The 23,775-nt window shown below is 48.2% G+C and overlaps 1 protein-coding gene across 4 annotated transcripts in view; it reads right to left on the reverse strand.

The window, feature by feature from the left end:
- Positions 1-23,775, reverse strand: part of IQSEC3 (IQ motif and Sec7 domain ArfGEF 3) — a 90,961-nt gene that overhangs the window by 8 nt on the left and 67,178 nt on the right. Inside the window, exons 5-15 of one of the 4 annotated variants that reach the window (XM_058852951.1) lie at positions 21,007-21,168; positions 11,371-11,493; positions 10,557-10,723; positions 8,301-8,440; positions 7,387-7,512; positions 6,170-6,269; positions 3,948-4,109; positions 3,138-3,230; positions 2,660-2,703; positions 2,497-2,576; positions 306-460 (exon numbers count right to left, since the gene is read on the reverse strand). In XM_058852951.1, coding sequence (XP_058708934.1) covers positions 2,502-2,576; positions 2,660-2,703; positions 3,138-3,230; positions 3,948-4,109; positions 6,170-6,269; positions 7,387-7,512; positions 8,301-8,440; positions 10,557-10,723; positions 11,371-11,493; positions 21,007-21,168 — 1,192 coding nt within the window. In that variant the 3' untranslated portion in view covers positions 306-460; positions 2,497-2,501. Of the gene's footprint in view, positions 461-2,496; positions 2,577-2,659; positions 2,704-3,137; positions 3,231-3,947; positions 4,110-6,169; positions 6,270-7,386; positions 7,513-8,300; positions 8,441-10,556; positions 10,724-11,370; positions 11,494-21,006; positions 21,169-23,775 lie in introns of all 4 variants that reach the window. The other 3 variants (XM_058852950.1, XM_058852953.1, XM_058852952.1) reach the window with 3 other exon arrangements.

Here is a 23,775-nt window from a genome sequence, read left to right on the forward strand (position 1 = left end):
CTGTCTGGTGCTGGTGGTGCGGCTACACGAGGCTGCGGGAGCCGCTGGAGTACCTGCGCCTCTGAAGCAGCGAGCTGGGGGGACAGTACTGGTGGGGGTGGTTGTAGGGAGGGGGGGGAGGCGGCAGGGGAGGCTGATGGAGCAGCTTCACGGGGGTCCCAGGGAGCCCACTGCCCACACCGCGCCAGGGGGTGGAGGTGCAGGAGTCGGAGGTGACGTAGCGAGTCAGAGTCTGGTTGAGGGCCGGCTCCATCCGAGCGAGGCACGGCTTGTCCAAGACAATGACTTTGACGATCTGCTGGCACTGTACAAGTGTCCCCGCCGAGGCGGGGTGCGAGGGCACCAGTGCTGTCTCCAGCCGCTCCCGTGGCATGTTAAGACGCATGCTGGGCTGCATTCCACTCTCGGGCCCCAGGGCGGAGTTGTGCTGGTACGTTTGAAGCCTGTTGTGAATTGACACCTAGTTTAGAAACAGCCAAAGAAGCATTAAATGTTACAAGACTTTTCCCATCTGCTGCTACTGGCTGCCCTGAACCCCCGCCACCAGACGACCTCACATGCATTCAAAGCCTCCCTCCCTCCCTCCCTCAAAAAGCCAGAACAGGTGCCGCCCTGGCTGCACAGCCCCGCTGTCCCCATCTGGCCTAAGTGTCCCTGTCCTTGCCATCACGTCAGAGGCAGCAGAGCCTGCGTCCCCAAATGCAGTCCAACTTTGATTATCCAAAAGCGCGGGGAGCACCGACCGACTGCAGGAGTGGAAGTGTCTGGAATTCTCATGGTAATGAACAGACCTCGAGTCTGTTTGTCCCCACCAGCAGAAAGGAGAGGGGGCCCAGACTGCAAGGTTTCAGAAACTCGAGGCTGTATGTTTCAGTAAAATGACAGCAGCTGAACCTGAGACAGAGCAACAGAAACTCAAGCCTTTCCCAGCTCCCTGCCTCTCTGAGTAGGAAGGTACACCACATGACTGGCTAATCTGTTTACAAAGGAAAAAGCAGAAAGCTGACACAGTCTAGCAAAAGGCAGCTCCCTCTGATCCATTTGATGGTTTGCCAGTGAAAGGAAATGATTTTCAAAAAAAGAAATAAGAAACCAAAAATGCCCATCTAGCTCATACAATGATAAAAGAAATTCATGATGAAATGGCAGCAGATTAGATAATCTCAGAGAAATGGAAATGCTCCTCTGCTGGCAGAGTAATACTTGGTCAGCTGAAAGCAGGTAGGGAAGCAGGAGGTCATCAGGGGTTCCACATCGAGATGCTGATAATGGAATCAAATAAGGGAGCTCACTGAGACCAGTCTGAAAAGGAGGAGCTGGCCTGGACTGGAAGTCCCTAGCAGGGGAAGTGCAGCAGGGAAATACTGCTTCCCAAATGATGGATGAAGTTATAATTCCTCCTGGCAAGGACATGGGCTGATGGAGACCCCACACCAGAGCTAAGATGCTGGCTCAAAACAGAGTGTCAGTCAAGTGACAAGGCCTGAGCAGGAAACAAGTGCTCACAGAATGGTGTGGCACTTCCAGCCAGGCAGGGGTACAGGGGTCACAGTGGGGCTGCCCTGAGGCTCTGGCAGAGTCAGCAGCAGCACCAGCGACTGGGAAGGAGAAGCTGTGAAGTGACCAAGCTCCTCACCACGCTGGAACAAGGATGTCTGTCCCTGTCCAGGCATGGAGGTTGCTCAGGCTCACCACACAGCAGGACATAATATTGTCTCAGTATTTATTCAGTGGTGGAACATCCCACAGGAAAAACTGGTTGCTGGGCTGTGAAGTGCCAGTGGAATTCGGATACATGGAAGCCATTCTACGCAGAGACACTTCTCCCAGCAGGAATAGGAAACTGGCTGGCACAGGCACCTTTCCCAGGAAGGGGTGCCTGCAGGGAAATAGGGTGCTCTCCAGGGAAAAGAAGCAGCACCAACTCCCTGCAGAGAAGCTGAATTCTTCAAGTAAATATATGTTGACAAGAGGGGAAAGAACTACCCTGGAAAAGGGCAGGCTCAGGACAATGGAGATATTCCAGACAGAGAGAGAGTAGGAAGTAATTGATAAGATTTTCAGTGTGAAGATTGCATTTTGCTGTTTCCTCACAGGCAGTGAGAGTTTGGGTGTCTGTGAAGAAACAGGCAACCCACTGGATGCTAGACATTCCTGCAAAGATAGATGTACACAGGACAGCCAAGCTCCCTACCTAGGAAGGTGAAGCTCTAAGGAAGGTCTGGGGTACAAAGGCCATGCTTAATCCCCTTCATGGGGATGGAGAGACAGAGCTGCAGAAACTGTGCAGGAAAGCTGGGCTGTGGGGAATTTGCATGTGATGCTGCATGGAGTTAGCATGTCAGGGAAGTCCTCAGTGGGGTTCTCAGTCTCCCCAGAAGCAGTGGGGTGGGTTAGTCTACAGCGTTTGGGAGCTTGGTCCATGAAGGATGTTACAGTTATAAAAACGGATTGAAAATGCTTTGAAGTTTAGTTTGGATTTGAAAGTTGTATTACCCGTCCTAGCAGTAACTTTTAATTGTATCTCTGGAAATTGGTAAAATTGTCAGTCTGGCTGGGGAGGCATTGATTAAAACCTGAGAAAAGAAACAACAGAGAATGTGAGAAGAGCTGAAGTGAGAGAGAATTACTTACCTCAGCTGCTCTGCACTCTACTTACCTCCACTGTGCTGTCCGAGACCTTCTCCCCCAAATCCTTCTTGCCTTTGAAAGGAAACAAAAGATCTCACTCATGAGTTCTGCCCCTCTAGTCAAGAGCTGGCTCTCATACTGTGCACTGGAGAGTTAAAGGGAGAGGTGCAAGGCCAATCCAGACCCTCTTGCAACCTGTCAGCTGCTTCATGGGGTGGGCTTTACCAGTTCAGGGAAGAAAACCGGGCCAGGTTCTTCAGAAGGTACCCATGCTGTATCAGTAACACCCCTTCCCAGGTATTACAGCTACAGACTGGATAATGGGACATGAAGGGACTTTCTAGGGAATTTGAAGAATGCATACGTTCTCATATTTCCACCATTTGGCCAAGGCTAAAGGATACAAAACCAAATGCTTCTTTTTGCAGTTATTCTCACAGGAATCAGTGAGAACACATTTGCAAAGGCAGCCCTTCTTGACCAAGAGAAGCTGGGTGCCCTCCTACCTGTTGGAGAGCCTTGCTTAGACTGCAGCTCCATCTGGGCTCCATTGGTCCTTAAGGAGAGAGTCTTGGTCCCTTGCTGTTTCTCCAGTTCCCCTGCAGAACAGACATATGGAGATCAGTGAGGAGAGGGATGGAGGGAGGGTCACCAGCACACTGAAGGAGCAAAATGGGAAGTCAGCAAGGAGAATTAATGGAAGAAAATCACACATGAGTGTCAAGAAGGGAGAGAGGAAGAGCCAAGACAAAACAGAAACTGGTGAGGAGTTGACATGTGGAGAAACTTACATATCTCCATAGGCCTTTCTACATTTACACATTTGCATCTAAATTACCTACATTTATACAGGATTGGCTAGTACTGCACGGTGGGGACCACTAAAGCTGAGCTGCTTTGGCCCACATGGAAAAGCCATCAAAGGCTACATGGACATCTTGTCTGTATAAGTGACACAGACTGCTTGACCTCAGGACAACCCTGTTAAAGGCACAAGGCCTATCCCAGCTATTTACAGATCATATTTGCATAGTCAAAGAAGAATGGGCCAGAGAAGAATCTTCCAGGTGTGACAGTCTAAGCTTCCCTATTCCAGGCCACTGTATCCCACTTCCTGTTTCATAAGCATCTAAGTAGTTAAGTCCTTCCATTTCTGCTGCTGGCCAGTGGTCACAGAGTGTTTTTCAATCCTATCAGTGAGCCCAGGAACATCTGCTCATCCTCTTTGCCCCTGCTCCTGAAGAACTCTTCCTTTACCCTTTCTCCTGTGTAGCCAGTGGTGGCATTGGAGTGTGAATTGTGTGAGAGACCCTTACATTCAATTCGTATCTGTTCCAGTTCTGTCACTTCTGCTATTGACTCTTTCAGGTCTTCCACAAACTTCTGCATTTCCTCAGCACCCAGAGCACAGAAGTGTAGTACCTGTTTCTTCTCTGAGCCTGAAACCGGAGTCACCAGTGTAATGCCATGGGGGTAATCTGAAAGAAGATGTGTCAACAAAATAAAAAGGTGTTAGGCATTTGTGATGGAGTAGTTGCTTGTTTTGGTACATCTGAAGGACAGAGTGTTTTCAGCATGAGTCCAGTGGAATTGCACACCCAGAGTTTGTCACGCTGCCAGCTGTGGGAACCTGCAGCACTGCAGCCCTCCAAGACAACAGAAGGACCAAGCTGCAGCAGCAAGGCAGGTGCCACCAGCACCAGAAAACTCTAGATCTTAGTTACTCTTAGTACAGCACTGGCCCTGGGAACCTGAGAACAGAGGTAGGACTGTAAAACCTTTCTCACTCCCTGGAAGAGTAAACAGTGTTTATGAGGCCAAATACACTTCTTCTCCTGTGGGAGATGCAGCAGGAGAGGTTTTCTTCTGGGGTCAAAGCCATTGTACCCACAGTGGCAGGACTTGTCCCCAGTCTCTCCTTTCATCTGCAGAGATCACAGGAGGGGTGTCGGCACAGCATGGCTGGGGAACTCACTGCACTGGGCAGAGAGAACAGTAAAGGGAAAGATGTGTGTTTCTAGGTCTCTGCTTAGCAGTCCCCACAGGCAAAACACACAGGAATGTAAATGAAAGGCCATGCCCAGAGGGTGGAAATATAACAGCAAAAGGCCTTATGTTTTAAATATCAGGTTTATGTTCAGGGAGGTGATGACTGGAGATTCAGCCAAAAGAATCAGGAGAACACAAGAGTGCAGAGAACTTGCCACACTTTTGACTGGACTTATTTGTTCAATGGACAGTGGTTTCAATCCCTTTCCTCCTTTCCTTTCACATTCTTCTAAATTTATTTTCTGTCTTTCCCTGTCCTGCTTTCACTTCTGCTCCATTGCTCCTACGTCAGCCTGCCTTCTGTGGGCAGCGTTCCTTTATTAGCCTTCCTTGATCAGTCTTTTCCAAACAAGCCAAGGCCTAACCTGTTATTTTCAGCCAGCCCTCAGCTCCCCCTCTTTGTGTGCCCAGCCCTTTTCCAGCCCTCTCTCTCTCTCATGTGTTCAGATGACAAGATCTTTGTGACATCTGCTTTACAGTCTCTGCAGGGGATTCACAACAGGGCGCCTTTGCCAGAAGATCTTTGGGCTCTCCCAGGATAGTCATGCTAGCCCTGAAAGCCGATTCCAGCTCTGATGGTGCCTCCTGGGGATGCTCAGGTATGAATGGCCCTTGGGTTCACACAGGGATGTGGGAGCCTCTGCACGCTGCTGAGCAGGGGGTTGGGAGTGACTCACGCTGCCAACGGAGCAGAGGAGGGATGGGAAAAGCTTATTATAGCCACAGTGCTGCTACATTTTGCCTTCCTTGCAGCATGTTCTCCATGTGCTCACAAAGCCCCAGGGGCATCAGCCAGGCTTGCTGGGACTGCTGTGCTGCCCCTCCGCCTGTGCCAGCAGGAAGCCTGCCTGTTCCTGGAGCTCCTCCACGGCACAACCAGCCCAAATCATGACACATCATGGCTCTGTTCCCAGACCATCAAGGTCAGGCTGACTAGGGCTGGCCTCCCGCCATGCTTTGGTGGGTGCTGTTCCAAGGGCTGTGCCTCTGCCTTGGGAAGCTCTCAGCACAGCATGGCACCGTGCAGGGAGGTGGCAGCAGCACCTGAGCCTCTGGCAGCATCAAGGGTTGCAGAGGGGGTTGTGCCTTTGGGCACGAGGGGCACGAGGGCACAGGGGCTAAAGCTGGCAGTTGCAGTTCTGTCAACAAGATTCTGTATTACAGCTTCTGGGAGCTCAGTAGGATGTATATGGGGATTGATTCCCCCAGTCTCCACCTCTGGTGGTGTCCCTGCCACCATGACAAGGCAGATCCTTCAGTGAGGCCCTTCTGCAGATGCTCAGACCTAGGAGAGGTACCAGGAGCTTCTTCTCATCACACTGTACCCAAAGAGTGATCTCCCTGGCACCAAACCTCAGTTTTCTCTCCTCCACTTTTAACTCTGATAGAATTCCTCTCCTAATGCAAACTCACACAGCCCCCCCCCCCCCCCCCCCCCCTTCTTTTCCCTACCAAGCCCCTCCAGGAATGCCAGGAGCAGTGGACTTACACTCATTCTCAAAGAGATGGAACTGCATCCCCAGCAGGCCGACTGACTTGCAGAAGGTGTATGTTGAGGAGCTCTTCTTCTTCGGGCAAAGCTTGAGGATCTGTTGGAGGGAGAGAAGCGTGGTTGGTGCTGGGGAACAGTGAGGCAAGGACAATGCAAACTGCTCAAAGCAGAAAAGCTTTCTGCAAGCTCTGTTAAGTCTACCAGGAGCAATGCTTGGTGAATGACCAGCTCTTTGCTGGAGATGCTGGCATCTGCCTGGGATGCTGCCCTTGTAACAGGGCTTCTGGAATCCTGTAGGCATCACCCTGGGCCCACTCTGCTCTCTCCCAGAGGTGCTGGCTTTTTGATTACCACATTTCTGACTTTGAAAGGATAATTCTCTTCACTGAGGAACAGATCAAAAGGCAAAGGGAAGCCTGTCTCTAATACCTTAGAGCTGGGAACAAGAGCATATGAGAATGCTGCCCTTGTACCTCAGCACTGGTTCTTATGGATCTGGTTTATCCCGTGGAGTAGAGGGATAGCAAGGAGCAGACCCTCTCCCCAGGCTCACAACTGTGCAAATGCCTGCAGAGGAATAGGTGGGTGAAGCTCTCTTATTGTCTCCTACAAAAGGGTCTGGGTTTAACCTTGCATCTGCTGCAACCACGGCTTCACTCCACCATTAAACTCAGCAAACTTCCATTTTCTTTGGCCTCCTTCCAGCCCCAGTGTAACTCTGCTCTCCTGTACCTGCCTAATTCCACTGCCGGGGCAGGACACTTTCAAAAACACTCTACACATTTGGGGGTCTGGTAAGTACTATCTAGTCTGCTACAGCTTTTTCCATGTGAGAAGGCAGTGATTTTAAAGTGTCTGGCAGGAAAGATTTAAAGTGCATGAGAGGGCTCTGTCTACTATAGTACAAACAGACAAAGAAATGAACCTCCCTTTCATGAAATGAACCTCCCTGCTGGCAAAGGCATGAGAGAGAGCAATGACATTGCTTGGATGGCTGGGGGATGTGACAGCTTGTTTTTTCAAGGGTTACTGGAGTTATAGATTTAGTAGGTTTTAACAGTGAAGGGTCCAGAGCTGTGTCTTAAAATGTTGATGAACTGGGAGCTGTCCTCAGAACAGGGGGAAGATGGATGCTGTGGACTGGTTTTGGATTTCCTTACAGAAACCAGGGCAGGTTTTATTACTGCAGTGCCTAATTACCAGAGCACACTCACCACCAGCAGGTCATTGAAGAGGAAAACTTCCCTTTGGTGAGCTGCCTGCTTCTGCACCTTGTTGACATCGGTCACTTCGTACAGGCGGCTGCAGCACACCAGCCGGCGGTGGGGCACCGACAGGACCTGCAGGGAGCACACAAGGGCATGCAGGAGGCACCTCAGACTGCACAACCCTGCCCAGTGACACAATTCCACCCACTCTGCCCAGACAAACCACCTCCTGACCCCCCTTCCTTGCCATCAATTTTCCTGCTGGTGCAGTGACAGAGAAAGCCTTTGTGATCAGGGTAAATCAGAGGGCAGCCTAAACACAACCTTCCTGCTCACACATCCTACCTCTGGCTTCCAGCCTTGGCTCACTGCTCATCCTCTCTCACCCCACTGGACATCTGCAGGTTTCCTGGGCTTTGAGAAACCTTTCTGCTTTATATTGGCTAAACAGTGTGTACGGTTTTGGGCTACAGATTGGTTACTGCCAAAGAAGCTGTCTGTACATTTGGGGATCTCTTAACCCCAGCAATTTTTAGGGAACTCATTAGAGACAGGTTGATAAAATTGTTCTCTATCAATTTGCCTTTCATTTCCTACACCCTTAAAAGGCCTGAAAGTTTGAAACACTGCAGAACTATCAGTTGAGCACTGGCAGGCAGGACCTGCAGTAAAATGCATGGGAAAACAATTACTGCACTAGATACTGTAAGCTCTGGCCCAGGAGATCCCTCAAAATTAGGGAAGAATGAAATAGCAGGAAATAAAGAGTTTGGAGAAAAAGGAGTAAATTTGTAGAGACAAGCAAGGAAAGTATTACATAAGAGAAGAAAGTCATAGGGGAAAAGCACAGAAAAGAGGGCAGGGAGGGAGGTGGGGGACAGAGGGGCTGAGTGGGTGCCAGCAGGGTCATGGGTGCTCACCGTTTTCATTCCAACTATGGACTTCTCCACTTTGGTGACATAAGTTACATGGTCCTCATTAGATTTGAGCTCTTTCTGCTGGATCCTCTCATAGATCCCCACCACCAGCTCCCGAGGGATGTCAGCACCGTCGTCCACCCCTGCCAAAGGCAGAAAATGTTGGGCAGGCCAGGCAGAGAGCAAAGGAAAGGGAAGAACCAGTGGTCCCTGGCAGGTCACTGCTGCCTCTGCACTGCGCAGTGCTGGGAGGGCTGAAGGGGAACAGCAGTCTCTCACTTTAGGCTGCCTCCTTTGTTTCTCTAATGCATCCAATGCACCAGCTGAGAGACTGACATCCCTAAGGCCAATGCAGCTGATTTCATTATTCCATTGCTCTGCATGGTGGCTCCTTTCCATGTGTTCCTTAAGGTTTTATAGCCACAATTTCACATTCATATATCTTGAGCAACTCAGCAGCAACCCCTGCATTGATTTTGTATCATCAGAGGTGCTAGATGTGGAGAAGGCCTGTGATGGCATTCAGGAGCTGTCCCTGCCAATGCAAGCATCAGCTCTCCTTGTCTTGGTGACCTCCACCATTTTCCTTCTGTGTTGTCTCCTAGGAATAATACTTGAGCAGATTATCTGGTTGCTATTCTGGCTGTGGTATCTCTGCCTTGACCCTGCCCCTTCCCTCTTTTACATCTCCTTAGATAATTCTCCAGATTTTTGCTTCCTGATCCTTCAGAGCCTGGAAGAAAAGTTTTTTCCAGCCTTCCCTGAGCCAAACACTGCAAACCAAGCTGCCAGTCCTTCCTCCAAACTGAATTCCTCCATTCATTTTATATTGATTTTCTGTGCCTCCCCTCCAGCTCCCTGGTCTGAGATGTGCTATCCTGAGTGATGCAGGTGAGGAACTACTGAGAAATCGAAAGGCATTGAGATGCCCTGCCTACATCCCTGCAAATGTATCCCAAGTAACATTTGGAACACAGGCTGCTGAAGCTGCTGGCCTGGCATTGGCCTGCAGGTGAGTCTGGATTGAACTGTCTGTCCTGGTCTGTGATGGGGTGACATCCACTCCCTCTAATATTAAAGCTGTGGTGTGTTGCACACTGGAGGTGAGTGACCTTCATGCTGCTTTAAATCATTGTGGTGGGAACTGACAGATTTTAAGGCAACTCTAATTGTAAGCTAACATTAAAATAAAACCCTCCTTTGTTAGTGCTATCAATTGTAATAATAAAGGGGATGATGGCAGGTAGCAGCCCCATTCAGTATCTGTGGAATTAACTTGAAAGAGGGCCTCGGTGTCACATTATACCAGTCTGAAGCAGGTGACAAACTGTGGAAGGTGTGGGAGGCTGAGATGACACTTTCTGAACAGCAATCAGGACAAAGAAACCCAGTCAAAGGAACCCAGAAAAGTACAAAATCTTCAGAAAAGACAGAAATTTACGCTGGAAAAACTTTGGGGGAGCTTTATCTGAATTGTAGATGTGCAGTAAGAGAAACTTGAAAAATGGCTGACCTAGGATGACCTAGGAGTGAATATGGCTGGGAAATTGGACAATAATTTGTCTAGACATGATGTCAAAAAGGCCAAACAATACTAAGCTGTGTTAGTAGACCTGAAAATAAGAACAAGGCGGTGGCTTTATCCATGAGTATGTTGTGATCACATCTGAAAAAGTGCTTTTAACAACCTATTACCAGGATGGAAAGGACTGACCTTGAAAACAGAAGAAAACTGATTTGGGGAACTGATGTATCAGAAATTGCAAAGAGGTAATGTATGCATGAACTCTGTCATGCCTACAGTTACTATAAGTAATAGCAGGCAATTAAGAAGGGCAAGATTTAGCCTGAATGAAAGGAAAATGTGTTCAAATATTCAAAGCAGCAAGTAGGGCTTGTTTAGCACAACCCAGCAGGGTCTAAAAAGGATGGAGCTGAACAGTAAGAAAATGTAATACAATGGACTGTTTCCAAGCAATGAGATATCTTTAAAAATGAAGCCATCTCTCAAAGAAAGATGGCTGGTTCCTGAGAAGGCTGGACAGCTTTCTGCAGAAAACAAAGCTAATTAGACTGTCCCTTCCCCAGCACCCTAGAGGGCATCTCAAAGGGCCTTCCATGTCTGGCTCACAGGCGAGCAGCAGAAGACCTGGAGAAAAGCAGTTCCTCTAGGTTTTTCCTGCCTTCATCTAGGCAGAATTTAGAAAAGCAAGAGGGCAAAAAAATCCCAAACCAACCGAATCAAGGCAGGACCCTCACCTCTAAGATTGCGAATGAAGTCCTCCAGCATCATCTTCCTGTCAGGCTTGATGTTGGGGCTGTACATGTCCGTGTTGAGGAGGATGATTGCAAAGGCCAAGATGAAGATGGTGTCCGGGTTGTGAAACTGCTGGACCACATCTGGGTTGCACATGCAGTACCTCTGGCTGCAGCAGGAGGGATGCACACACTTAACATGGAACATGGGAGCCCTCTGCTCCAGCCTGGCAATGGCTTTGTCACAAGCAGATCACATTCCTCCTTTCACTCCACCTCTCACACCTAAGAGAAGGAACCCGCTGCTCTCTGAAGGCAAATTTCCCCACCAGTGGCAGAAATTGACCACTGAAACTTCAGTTTCTTGTCCTCAGGAGCTAAAAAAGCAAGTGAGACTGGAGAGGAGTACTCAGAGTGTGTCAGAACATAAGTGTAATACAGGTGTCTGCTCCAGCCTGCCTCGCTAAGCACAGAGCCCTTCTCTGGATGACGAAGGGAGAAGCCAGCAGCCCTGCAAGCCCCTCTGCTGCTGTTCCTGTGAGTCAGCAGTGAACAGGGAGCCCCTTGCTGGCAGCCATGTCAGGACTGGCCTCACCCTGTCCCCCGCTCCCCTCAGTGCCACTGAACATCTGGCAAGGCCACAGCCGTGACCAGCAGGCCACAGAGACTCCGTGCTCAGGAGCCCCTCCGTGATCCCCCTGTCTGGAAGGGAGCTCTGTGGACATTCTCTCCATGACTGCTGGGCTTTGCCTGGGCTGTGTTGTGCTCCCTGCCTCCCCTGGCTGCAGCAGTGGGGCTGCAGGGCTCCTTCCCGTACCTGAAAGCCTCGATGAGCCGCTCCACCTTCTGCGCCTCCCCCTGCACGCGGATGTGGGCCTGGAATTTCCGCAGGGCCTCGTCCAGCTCCATGCCTGAGAAGTCCATCTCGTCCACCACACAGCTGTGAGAGGGGGACACAGCCTTCACCAGAACATCCTCCCGTGGGTGACACCAGCCAGGCTCCTGCACCGGGTGCCGAGGTCCAGTCCCCACGGGAAATCCCAAATCCCATGGGACAGGCCCTGAGACATCATGGTGGCTTCCTGGATCCTGCTCACCATGGGCAGTGATTTCACCCAAGTGATTCCTGCATCCTACAGCTGGTGAGCAATTCTTGTGCTTTACTGTGTATTTATATACGTGTGTGTGTACATATACACCATGATAAATGCATATCACACCATAGACAGCATATACATCCAAATATGCATACACAAAGTGTGTATATATATATATATGAATTGATACTTACCTGTAACTATATAGATATAGAGACATCTATATTGACACAGATATTGAGACACCTGTATCAATATCAATAAGGCCAGAATCAGCTCAGAGAAAATAGGAAATGGAAATTGTTGTACAGAAATAACATGCAATGTTGCATGCTTATTACCTGCTCATCTGGTATCACTTTGCATTTTGAGGTGATTCACTGCCCACTGGAAATTCATGGCCAATTTAGGTACCCCAAGAAGGGGATGACACCTCTCATTTCCCACTAAAGCATTCTCATTTTATAAAGGTCCTGCTCTTAGTCTCCAAAACCTAACACTACAGTTCTTGCTCTCTGTATTAGTCAAATAATCTACTTGTTCTTATTCCTACTGAATGACATTTCAGTCACTTGTAATGACAACACCTTTCCCATGTGGCTTCAGCACATTCTGTGAGCATATTCCTACCTTTTGTGCTCAGGTCATTACTGCAAGCATTAATCAAAAGACTAGACTCAGAAACCCCTGTTCATAATGTCCCTTAGGCCCAACTTCCCATTTCAGCAGAGTATGTAGGCACTAATGTCTGTACCAGCCAATTCCCTCCCCTGTTTATGATTCCTCTGCTAATTTCTCTCTCTTCCACTCTCAACAAAAAATTTCTCATGTCCAAAGCTTTGCTGAAGTCTAGAATTATGTTCTGCATGTCCCCTGTCTAGAAAACTAGTTATTCTAACAAAGACAGACACTGAATTAATCTACTTTCCACTGACTTTGGTACATACAATTTACCTTCTGCTTGTCATTATTCTTTCCCAAAAAGAAATTTTCAAAACTGAAATTCTGTCCAACAGATGAAGAAAATCACAGGTGCTGAAATCCCATTTTCTTAAAACCTTCCTTAAATACAAAGTAACTAATTTGCTAATGGGACCACTTTGACATTAGAAGTGCATTAAAAATTCAAGAACTTCATATTTTCAGCTTCTCTGTACCTTGGATGCTACTTCTATTAGCCCCTTAACCCCTTTATTTAATTCTTTGTATTGTGTTTGGGCTGCTTTGCCATGTGGTAAAGGATAAACTGATGCCAAATTTAAGGTTATTAAGGAGGATATTTTCCCCAAGACCGGTCATCTGGGACTTCATGAGGACTGGGACAAGGAAAAAAGAGGGGGAGGGAATTAGGTCTCAAATGGGTCCTTCTGTTTCCTATGATTATCTGGAAATTTTGCCAAAGAAAGCTGTACTAATGGAGGGATGTGCTGTTAGCAGTTTCCTCTTCCTTTCTGAGATAAACTGGGGTGTGTCTGTCTGCAGTTTGCTGTGGGTTGTTGGGGAGAAGCTTGTGAACTGAGCTGCTGAGTGCCATGTGCAGCCTTGCTAGGATAAAAATCTGTAGTACAACGCCTCAAAAGGCTGAGGGACAGAGTTCAAATGCCCAGAGATGTCTCGGCATTCCTCCATTGCCTTATGGATTCAGGAGTTACCATTTACTGGGGTGGCACCCACAGAATAATTTACCAAGAGCTCTGGCTGAACATGAAGTGCTTTGTATCTTCTGAGGTTGGATTTGTTACAACCTCAGCTAGGAATTGTGGGCTCTTTCTCTGCACCAAGTCCATATAATCGAAATTCAGAAACAAATAGGGAGCAAGGGATGAGAATCAAAGGGACTGCTCTCAGAGGAAATCTTCCATGAAATATTTTTTTATCTCTCCAAGAGGTGGACTGCAGAAACACTTGGCAATAACAAAAACCTCCTCCACTGCCCCTTTCCTTTTTCATTTTTATTTTTCTCATACTTATACTCAGTCCCTTGGGTTAACATCAAGGCATTCTGCTTCTTGGAATTTATCTTTGATAGTAAGAGCAGTTTTCCTCTTGTTAGTCGTTATTGTGTTCACAGCTGCAACCACCTCTGCACTTGGGCATTTCTTATTATTTTTTAATCCTTTCCAGTCTGCAGTCCCTCTCAGCACTGACCCCAGTGATTTTGCTGCTATTGTCTGCTTCCAGACATGTGAACACTGAGTCCTTGCACAGCCCAGGGACATCCATTAAGGTCACCCAAGTAACCCCAATCCACCAGCATTAAATCATCTAACTTCTGCTTACTCCTTCCCCCTTGGATCAGTCTTTCCCCCTCCACACAGGCTGTCCTAACACATCCTCCCCCCTTTGTGTAGAAATCTCGAGTAATAAAGTCAATGCCCTTAATACAGAAAGCATCCAGCTTTCATTAGGACAAGAAGGACAAGGCAGCTGCTCTCTTCAAACTCAAACAGGCATTGCCACATGAGTTATGCTTGGATTCTCCTGGGAGAGTTTCTCTCACAGACTGACTGATTCAGCTTTGCTTTGTAAATTCCAACTCCTGGGAGTCTCTTCCATTTGTCTCTCAGCCCAAAGAACAGTGTCCCCTGTCCTGCTTACTGAGAAAAGTTGACCAGGCAGAAAGGACAGCTTAGGAAGAACATTTGATTCAAGCTTGGATTTGATTTATCTGACAAATCCTGTGCCAAAGGCCTGAAGAACAACTCCTAGTGGAGCCATCAGGTATCAAGCTGTTATTTCTGCTGCTAGACAGGCAGGAAGAAGGGTGGATCAAACTTGTCTGATACTTTTTGTGTGCAAATTTGACACAGCAAAGTCCATATAAAGAGCCAAACACCTTGTGCTATGGGTCCACCAGGTTCCTGCTACTCTTCTAGAGAGCTGAAGTTTTGTAGCCTTCCCCAACTTCATATTCTTGCACAGACTGCCTTTAATCTTCCAAATGCACTCTGGTAACTGTGTCAGACATCCCCTGAAATGCAGCACAGCTTTTCTTTGTGAAACCAGTGCAAGGAGGTCATTTCTTTCCAAGCTAGAGACCATGGAAACTGACAAAGGATACGAGAGCGGGTGGCTTATGGACCTGATTTTTCTGAGCCTGAGAGAATTACAGCCTGTCAGTGGCCAATCTGTTCCCAAGGGAAAGTCTCTTGAGAGACCTTGTTCAAGGTCTAGCTTTGTAAAGAATTTCATTTTCTCAAAACAGTTCTGTGCAGCTGTGGTTAGTGTGTTTTTCTCTTATCCCACCAATGGGATAAGAGGTGGAGTTCCCTTTACCAATAATGTAAAACCTGTACCGTAATAACCTATAAAAAGATGAAAGGTTTGGATAATAAAAGCTTTTCTGACCATCTTGTTCGGGTGCTGTGACTGAATCCACCATCCTACTTCGTGTCCAACAGCAAGAGTGGCTCTCTGCATCCAAGGAATAAACCAACAGCTTATGTGCACATGCCAAAACTGGTGCTGAGTTCATTTTCCCACAAACAGCTGGACACCTGTGAGATGCCTATTCCAGGACCACCAGGAGGCTTGAGGGATGGTGATACAGGAACACAGTAATCACCTTGTAAAATCTCATGTTTCAACAACTTCCTGCCCATGAACTTGCAACAAGCCACACAAATTGAGTTTGCAGTGCATCCAGGGATTCATTTGCAATAGATGACTTTGGATATTTGGATCAGGATGTTGAAGTGAGCAGGGAAATTGCTGGCTCCCTGCCTCATAAACAAGGTGGTGGGGGATGAGGACTCTTGTGCCACCTGTGCACATGAGGAGTTTGATCTGCCCTGAGGCACCTCACAACAACAAGCAGAGAATTCCACACCAGGTTCCAGGACCAAAGAGTGGGCTCCTAAATGGATTATTATACTTAGCCATTGTCTCTGCTGTAGCCTCCTTGGCTACAGGGAAAAGATTCCCCCAAGAGTGGATGGACATAATGGCAAAAGAGCTGTGAGGATTTAGCACAGGGCTAAGCATGGCAAAAAAGCCTGTGGCAGAAGGGTTCAGTGAAGGCAGGAAGCAGCTGTATCATGTGGGGCTGGGATCTGCTCACCCAAGTGTAATGACCTATTTTCCAGCTTTTCCACTCAGGTGACAATGCAGCAGGAGCTGGGATGCAACTAAAAGCATCTGTAATGAACCTGCAGCCTCCACTCAGGGAGGGAGCAAGGGGGGAGGCAGCCAGGTGGAAAGTTTAAACTCACAAGGCACAAAGATATTAATAAAAACCGTCCCTTTTCTCAGCCTCCTTAATTCTGCAGCCTTTCTGAAGCTGAATCAGGATTTGGGTGAACTGTAGAAGAGCTCAGCTCAGCTCCCTGGAAGGAGACTGCATGTGAACTGAACAGAAAGAAAAGTTCCATGCTCCAGTGGGGACAGGTGTGCATCCCAAGCCTGCTCTCCACACCCCCTTGGGCAGGACAGTCTCTACACTGGAGACCACGGCCCACACCACTCTGCCCTTTCTGGAGAATGCTACAGCAGGTGCATTGCTGGTTTTTGCCCGGGGCTCTCATGCCTACTCACCCTCCCATGGCTGTTGGAGCTCACATGGCTGCTGACTTGGGAATCTCCTCCTTCCTGAGCTTCCCTGGGGACCAGCTGCACCTTCAGCCTGTACAGGCCTGGCATGGGAAGGCTGTTCTTACTCACATTTGGTGTGTGCTACAGCCCTGCTCTTCACATGTTACAGCCCTAACACGTTCTTCCCTCTGTCCTGGTTCCGTCACATCCTGATCTACTTCTCCTGCTCAAACCCTCTGCTGATGCAAGTCTCTCACTGACCCTCTGTAGCATCCCAGTGAGAAGGGGAAAGAAGCCTAGTTTGGGCTAACCTGACAAGTCCATTCTGTCTGTCCAAGAGGAACCCAGTCTGTCTCTCCCCAGCTCTGCACTTACTTAAGAGCAGCTTTTCTCTCCCTGACTTTCCATGACAGAAAGAAGACAGCACAGGCTTGACAGACAGGAGATCTGCTCACCCCCAGGGAGAATGTCTCCAACTGAGAGCAACTTCCACTCTTAACAGCAGCCAGACCCCAACTCAGCACAATGTTTCCTCTGCTGGAATCCCTGCCCGTTTCTCCTCTGACATCTGCACTTCCAGGTCCCACGAGCTGAACACAAACCATCCACTACCAGCACAGCTGATTCTGTTCATGAAATCACTCACATTATCTTGTTCATGAATGATCCATAAATGGAAGCAATTTCTGAGTCAGGAACAGGTGGAGGGGAAGAATGGACTAAAGTGAAGGAAAGTATGAAGGAAGGAGGAAAAAAAAGCAACAAGTAAACACAGAATGAAGAAAGGATGCAAGAATGATGATATGTCTCCTATTAAAACTATGGGTTAATGCCTTGGGCCTGTTTCAAAGAAACAGAATTATTTTTCTGCAGTACTTGACAAGTAGATTTGATTAAAACTGCTCAGTACCACAAAGGTGATTTAATGGGCCAGGCTACCTCTCTCCAGCTGTATTCCCTGGAGTGGCTGACACTGAAGCCTTGGGGCAGGTCCCCAGTGACTCCCTCTCACTGGCTGCAGTGGAAGGACATTCTTGGGTCTTACTGTGGGATGCTGATCATAGTGAATGGTTGTTCTGTGGGATGCTAAAAATAGGTTACAAGTGGGATTTATGCCCTGTAACACAAAATGCCTAAAAGCTGCTCGTCTGAACTAGCACACTGAGAAAAACAACACTCTTGAGGGCCCCGGGTCTCGCCGTTGACAAAAGGAATTCATAAATCTCTAGAAGACACTAAACTTGGTGGTGGCCCACAACAGGTGAGATATATCCTAGTTTTAAAGATTGGGGTCTTTTCTAAACAAGAAAATTACATACTGCATCTTCCTAAAGAGACAGACCTGAGTGGTTCAGTGTTAACAATGTGTGTGTGTGTCAATTATAGTCAGAAACTGTAGAAAATCTCCTGCTCTCTCTGTTGCTCCTCTGGCTAGCATGTAGAACTACCTGTTAATAATCCAGACACCTTTTCTGAGTTCCAAGGAAATCAGTTAAAGGTTGGAAGATAAGAGCAGGAAGATGGAAGGGAGATTATAATTTCAGGGCATTTAGGTGCTGGGCGTGAAGGTGTGGGAAGGCAAAAAAGCACACCAAAGTGCTCAATCTTCATAAAATGCTTACCTCACCTAAACCCTTGCCCTTTTACATAAAAGGCTTTGCAACCAGCGTAGCACTTCTCTGGAGTTTTATGTTTGCTAGGTGGGCAGTAAAGTGGGATTGTGTTCACAGTGCCAAATTCTGCTGTGCACTCCACTCCTGAGCTCTGCTGTTGGACAGCAGGAACAGGCAGAGGCTGCCTTTTCTGTCAGCCAGAACAGCTCCAATACCTGCAGAGGCCAGGAGAACTCTGCACAGTACAGACTTGTGCCTGGACATTACAGCTGAGTCTGGAGTTTGTAACCTGGGCAGCTCTGCCCTGCCTCCAAATGCACAAGGGAGGCTGACACTTTTGCAGATGTTTTAAAAGCTGTCCTATTATTTATTCATGCAGCTGGGTTAATTCAACCTGGCTGCAATAGAAACATTGCTTACAATACACAATTGCAACATAAGTTTTCACATCGAGCGAAAGCTAAACTAACACAGCAAGTGGCATCAATAATTGAAATTGCTTTTGGGAGGTAGAGGAGGCTCCAGGGTCAGGTTTGGGATGTGAAAGAGCACAGACATCTCTGCCTGCATACAGGCTTGCTCGCTGCAGGTGATCAGAGCCTGTCCAAGCCCTGCTGCCTGCTCACAGCCACCCTGCCTGGACATTTGACCTCAGCAGGACTAAGTGCCTGTTCTTCCTCTGCCCATTTGGGCCACAGAAATGTCTGTGGTATTGGGCAAATTGTGCAAAAGCTACTGTATGAGCTCTCCTGTCTGCCACATGCTCTCCAGGGAATATGATGTACCTTAACACTGCTAAGCGTGGGTGGATGTGGGGACAGCAAGACAGTCCTTGCAGAGTCTGTTCTCCCAGCCTGTGTCAGTGTTCCTGAGCTAGTTTGATGGGACTTGGATGGGGAATGAGAACCCAGACTAGGTCTTAGTACTAAAATGCCAAAAGGTCTTTGATCTGCCTCTTGTTCCCATAGAAACTGCTCATAAGTTGTGACCAGCCCTTGAGATACAGTGCACTGGAAATGCCAGCACACCACACTTCACTGCTAGCCCTCTTCTTGCAGCAGGGACAGAAAAAATATCCAGGATTATCATTCTGGGCCATGATTTGTCCTTTCAATGCCTCATTTCCAAAGCATTAGATTGGCATTGGGTGTGCAGCCATTGCTCATCCAGCTCTCATGAGCAGCCAACAAAAAATTTCCCTGCAAAACCCACCAACCATGCTCAACCATACCCCCAGGCTCAGAACTGGCACAGGAAGAAAGTACCTTCAAATGGCACAGCTGCAGCCAGCTGAATGTGCATGTTTTTTCCTTGCTGTTTTAGAACATTCTGCATATATTTTGAGTCTACTTTTATCTTTGCCTTTAAGGAGGACGAATCAGCCATTTACTGTGAAGAGGGGATGGCAGCACAGATTGTTAGTGCAAGCCTATCATCTGTTGCCTGGAGAGATCAGGCACAGGTCTGAACCCTGTACTCAGACTCAGTTGTTTGGTCCATGTTCAGGTACACACAGTCCCTGCCCAAGATGAATCCAGGTACACACAGCCTCAATATCTCGGTCCCCACCTTTCAGCCTTGTTTTCCACAAATGTTAATAGGATGGGCAAGGTCACTCCTTCACTGAACCTCTGGAGTGTTACCATGAGAGGGGCAGTGGAAACATCAAGTAATGAGCATGATGGAGCAGTGGCCCCCATGCCTCATGCAGAAACAGGACAGGCAACCCCAATGCAGCAGCTCTGGGCACTGAGGCTGGGAGGCTGACACCAGGATTTGCAATAGGGACTGCCCCCGTGAGCTGCTGACACTGAGTTTGTAGTCCCATGTGAGGCAGAGAAACACAGTCATTTGCAGGGATGATGCCAAATTTAGGATTACAAGGAAGTGTCAGCCTATTGTTGCAGTGCAGAGACTAGGTTTGGGCTTGAGCAGACTATCTGCCAGGGAAAGCAGCCCACACAATGCTTACTGGAGAAAAAGAAGAAATTACTGCTTTTAATTGTAGTTCTCAGTGTGAGGACACTGGAGAGCACATGTGTCTTATTCTGGACAAATCAATACTTCTACAGTATATTAAAAAAAAGAAATGAACCAAAGGTTAGATAGGCACCTGCAGCAATAAGAAGCAGCAATTGCAGCTGGAATTAATGTTAAAATTTAGGCCTAGATTTGGCTCTTGAACTTTGGCATCCTCCAGCCTTCCTCTGGAGTAGAAGGGGTGCATGGATGGGATTTGGAGTTTTTGTATGGTTTGGTTCAAGAGAAACCACTGCCAAATTCAAGGGGAATAGAGAACATATTGGAGAATGGAAAAATGCAATAAAGGACCCAGTACAAATGACTTCCCACCTAATGGAAAGGCAGCTCTCACTAAGAGTTGTGCTTCTGCATAATAAAAGAAAGACGAAGCTGAGTGCTGGCCTTGAAATGGGTCTCTGAATGAGCTATACTTGAAAGAGAGAGGTGTAGGCTGAGAGATGCATGGCTTGTGACCAGGAGAGGGTCATGGTGACAGAATTGAAGGTAACAATCTAGCAAAGGCAGCCACTGAATAGAAGCAGGAAGGAAACCTCAGACTTTGTTCTGAAAAGGGCCAGCTCAGCTCATTGGAAATTTTGGAGTGGGGATGTTCCTCAGTGTGCTGTGGCTGCTGTGGCAATGACGAGCCCTTAGCAGCATGTTTTCATATCCTCATCACCACAAACAGGACCTCGTAATTATCCTCATAATGCAGTTGGACAAACTCAAAGGGCCATAATTGCCAACCTGGACAGGAAGAGAACTGAGTATGTAGCCAGCATTCACTTCTCCCTGCCGGTCCCACAGCAAGGAGCAGATATTTTTCCTCCTCTGCCTCTCTTAGTACTTCTCAGAAGGCACCAGAGGCTCTATATATGGATGGGATGAGACCCCAGCCAGTCTCCCAGCCCCCAAACCTACCAGAATCAGGAGTGCTGAGCTCCTGCCAGGTGACTGCAGGCCTGCTGAGGAGGGACTGAAATGAAAGAAGTGATGATATGAAGGGTGAAACACATAGCTGAGAAATGTGTTGAGGGATGCCGGATAGGGACTGGCAGTGGTGGAGTTCCTCAAGAGTGGGGTGAAGGGACATGGAGGACACACAAAGTGCTTGCAGGTGCAGCCAGGGGCAGAGTGGGCTGGCAACTCTTTTAGAGTGCAGGGAGGAGGGGAAGAGATTTCCACACTTACTCCAGGACGTCCCTGTTGAACTGCTTCTTGCTGTTGCCCAGGAACTCCCCAATCATCTGGCGGCTGAGGCCCTTGCGCTGCAGCAGAAAGTGTGCCACCCCAATGGGGGTGTCCGGGATGAAGCCTCGGGAGATCAGGAACTGGATCCCTTTGTCTGGGTTTCTGGAAGGGAAGGACAGAGACATGGTGAGTTTGCATGATCTCTTGGAGGCATTGTTGCCTCTGGCTCTCTCCATGGCTTGCATCAATGCAGCCCTCGGTGTGTGCTCCTGTGAGTCCACGTGTGTGTCAGGAATGGGACTGGTTGGGACGAGGAAAAGTGACTTGCTGTGTCCCCCCTAGCTGCTGCTGAGGACAAAAAGATGTCATAGGACCTGCTGTGTCACTTGCAGCACCTGCTGTCACCTGGGAATCACAAGTGGCATCCCACTGCCCAAAGGACCCTGCTGCATCGAACCGTGCCTCCTCAGGGACTCTTCTGCCATCCATCTGCTCCAGGGTCAAAGGCTCTTTCCTCTGTGAAGAAACTTAGGAGATATTGTTGCCATGGTCTATGGGAAAACGAGGCTCAAGACTCCAAGGGGGATAACCAAAAGTGGACACTTTTTCTGCTAAAAAAAAAAATTGTTTTTCATACATTTTCAACATTCATTTTTGAGTGATACCTTTTTACCTTCCTCACCTGAGCTTGAGGCTGGCTGCCTGAACAAAAATCCCATACTCAGATTTGCTTATCTTTTCCTCCACTTCCCTCACTCTCAGCTGTATTTTTCTTCCCTTCTCTATTGATTCGCACCCTCAGGCAGAAATCTTTGTGTGTGAGAGAAGGCACCCAGAGAACACTTTGTCAGAAGAAGGGAGGGAGCAGCTCCCAGACAGGGCTTTTCTCCCCCTGTGGCTGTGAGCGTCTCTCTGAGAACAGGTCTGGTGCTGAGTGGGCCTGATTGCCTGGCTGTGGGAGTGATTTTCTGCTTCTCAATGTGCCAGTGTCTGTGCTTGCACACACAGCTCTTACAGAAGCGGAGTGGTTTGGGTTGGGAGTCTACTCCAACCCTCCTGCAGTGGGTGGGGACATTTTTAACTAGATAAGGTCGCTCAGAGATCCTCCAACCTGATCTTGTATATCTTCAGAGATGAGGCATCCACCACCTCTCTGGGCAGCCTGTGCCAGTGCTTCACCACCTTCATTGTAAAAATCTTCTTTCTTACATCTAATTGAAACTGGCCCTCCTTCACTTTAACCAGTCATCAGCCCTGGTTCTATTGCCAGAGGCCCTGGTAAAACATGTGTCCCCATCTCTCTGTCCTGGTTTATAAGCCCCTGTGTATCCTGGGAGTGGCTGTGAGCCTATGTGGTGCCTGTGTCACAGTGCAGACAAGAACAAATGGTACATGTGTATTGTGCAGGAAGTTTATATTTCAGTCTGCCCCACTGAGGGCTCTCTGGCATGATGCACTGTGCTGAGGTGAATCAGTGCAAAGGCAGGAAGATTGCCACATTTCTTTGGTTCTCTGAGCCACTCACTGGTGAGTGGAGAGAGGTAAGAGGGTGACTTCATGAAATGATGTCATACTTCCATCATTAATCCAAATTTGGGGTTCTTCATCAAGGCTCAAGGAGTGAGTTTGCACAGGCAGTTTCAGGGGCGAGGAAAGAATAGGATGAGATTTCAGAGCACGTGAATGCATGATATGCACAGGCACAGACTGTGACATTGTCAGGTGGTGAAATATGTGGGTGAGCAACATATGTCTAACAACTATAAGGGGATCAGCATTCAGCAGAATGGCCGGCTCCTTACAGTGGCCTCACGGGCAAGTGAAAAGTAGATGGGCTTGAAATAGTTCTGCTTACTCTGTAATGCCAAAAGAAAATACCCTGGGCAGTGTGGCCTCCCTGGGGAGAGGGCTGCAGGAACAATCAGCCCGTTAAATTTATAAATAGGAGAGGTACAAGATCTTATATTGAAAACCCCAGGCCTTCTTCAGGGAAAAGCAACAATGCACCTTCTTTATTACCACCCCAGAGCTCCTGGTTCACCATTGGAGAGTACAGGTAAAGTTCCCTGCTAAGGACAAAGGTCGTATGACTGGGACACGAGTCAAACTAAGCAACAGGGATCCATAAAATGCACATCCACCTGCACACTTTGGTATTTAGCAAGGGATGGTGTGGTGTTCACAACATGAGGATGAACTCAGTTATACCTGTGTGATTCCAAAGTCACTGGACTGACTTTGGATCCACTCCAGAGGAGCTGAGAGCTGAATATGGCCAGAAAAATGCACACCCTGGCATGGATGTGCAGGTCTCAGTAGAGGTGGTACACACAATGGCATCAGAGGATGCAGGATAAAACAGTCCAACTGTGACAGCCCTCCTGCACTGCCTAGTCTACAACTCAAATATTCTTTCACTAACAGCAGCCTTTCATCAGTTTTTCCCAGGATTCAATTTGTTCTCCACAAGATCCTGATAGCAATACAGCATCTCTGCCACTGAACACGTGCAGATGTATTCCCATGTAGTGCAGCATGCAGCTTTTACCCAGATGTGCAGCAAACTCTTCTCCCCTCTCTCCTGAGCCTGGGCCCTGATATTCGTTGTTGGTGTTGCAGGGGTGTTAAGCAGAGCCAGCAAAAGCTGCGGGATTCCTGCTGGCTTTCCCTCTGCCCACACAGCCAGCTGCCCACACACACTGAGCTGTTACAGCAGTGCTGCATGATGGAGCACTCACCATTCCAGGGATTTCACCCCTCACGGTGCAG

The sequence above is a fragment of the Poecile atricapillus genome, chromosome 18 (genome assembly GCF_030490865.1).
Source record: "Poecile atricapillus isolate bPoeAtr1 chromosome 18, bPoeAtr1.hap1, whole genome shotgun sequence".
NCBI classification, from domain to species: domain Eukaryota; kingdom Metazoa; phylum Chordata; class Aves; order Passeriformes; family Paridae; genus Poecile; species Poecile atricapillus.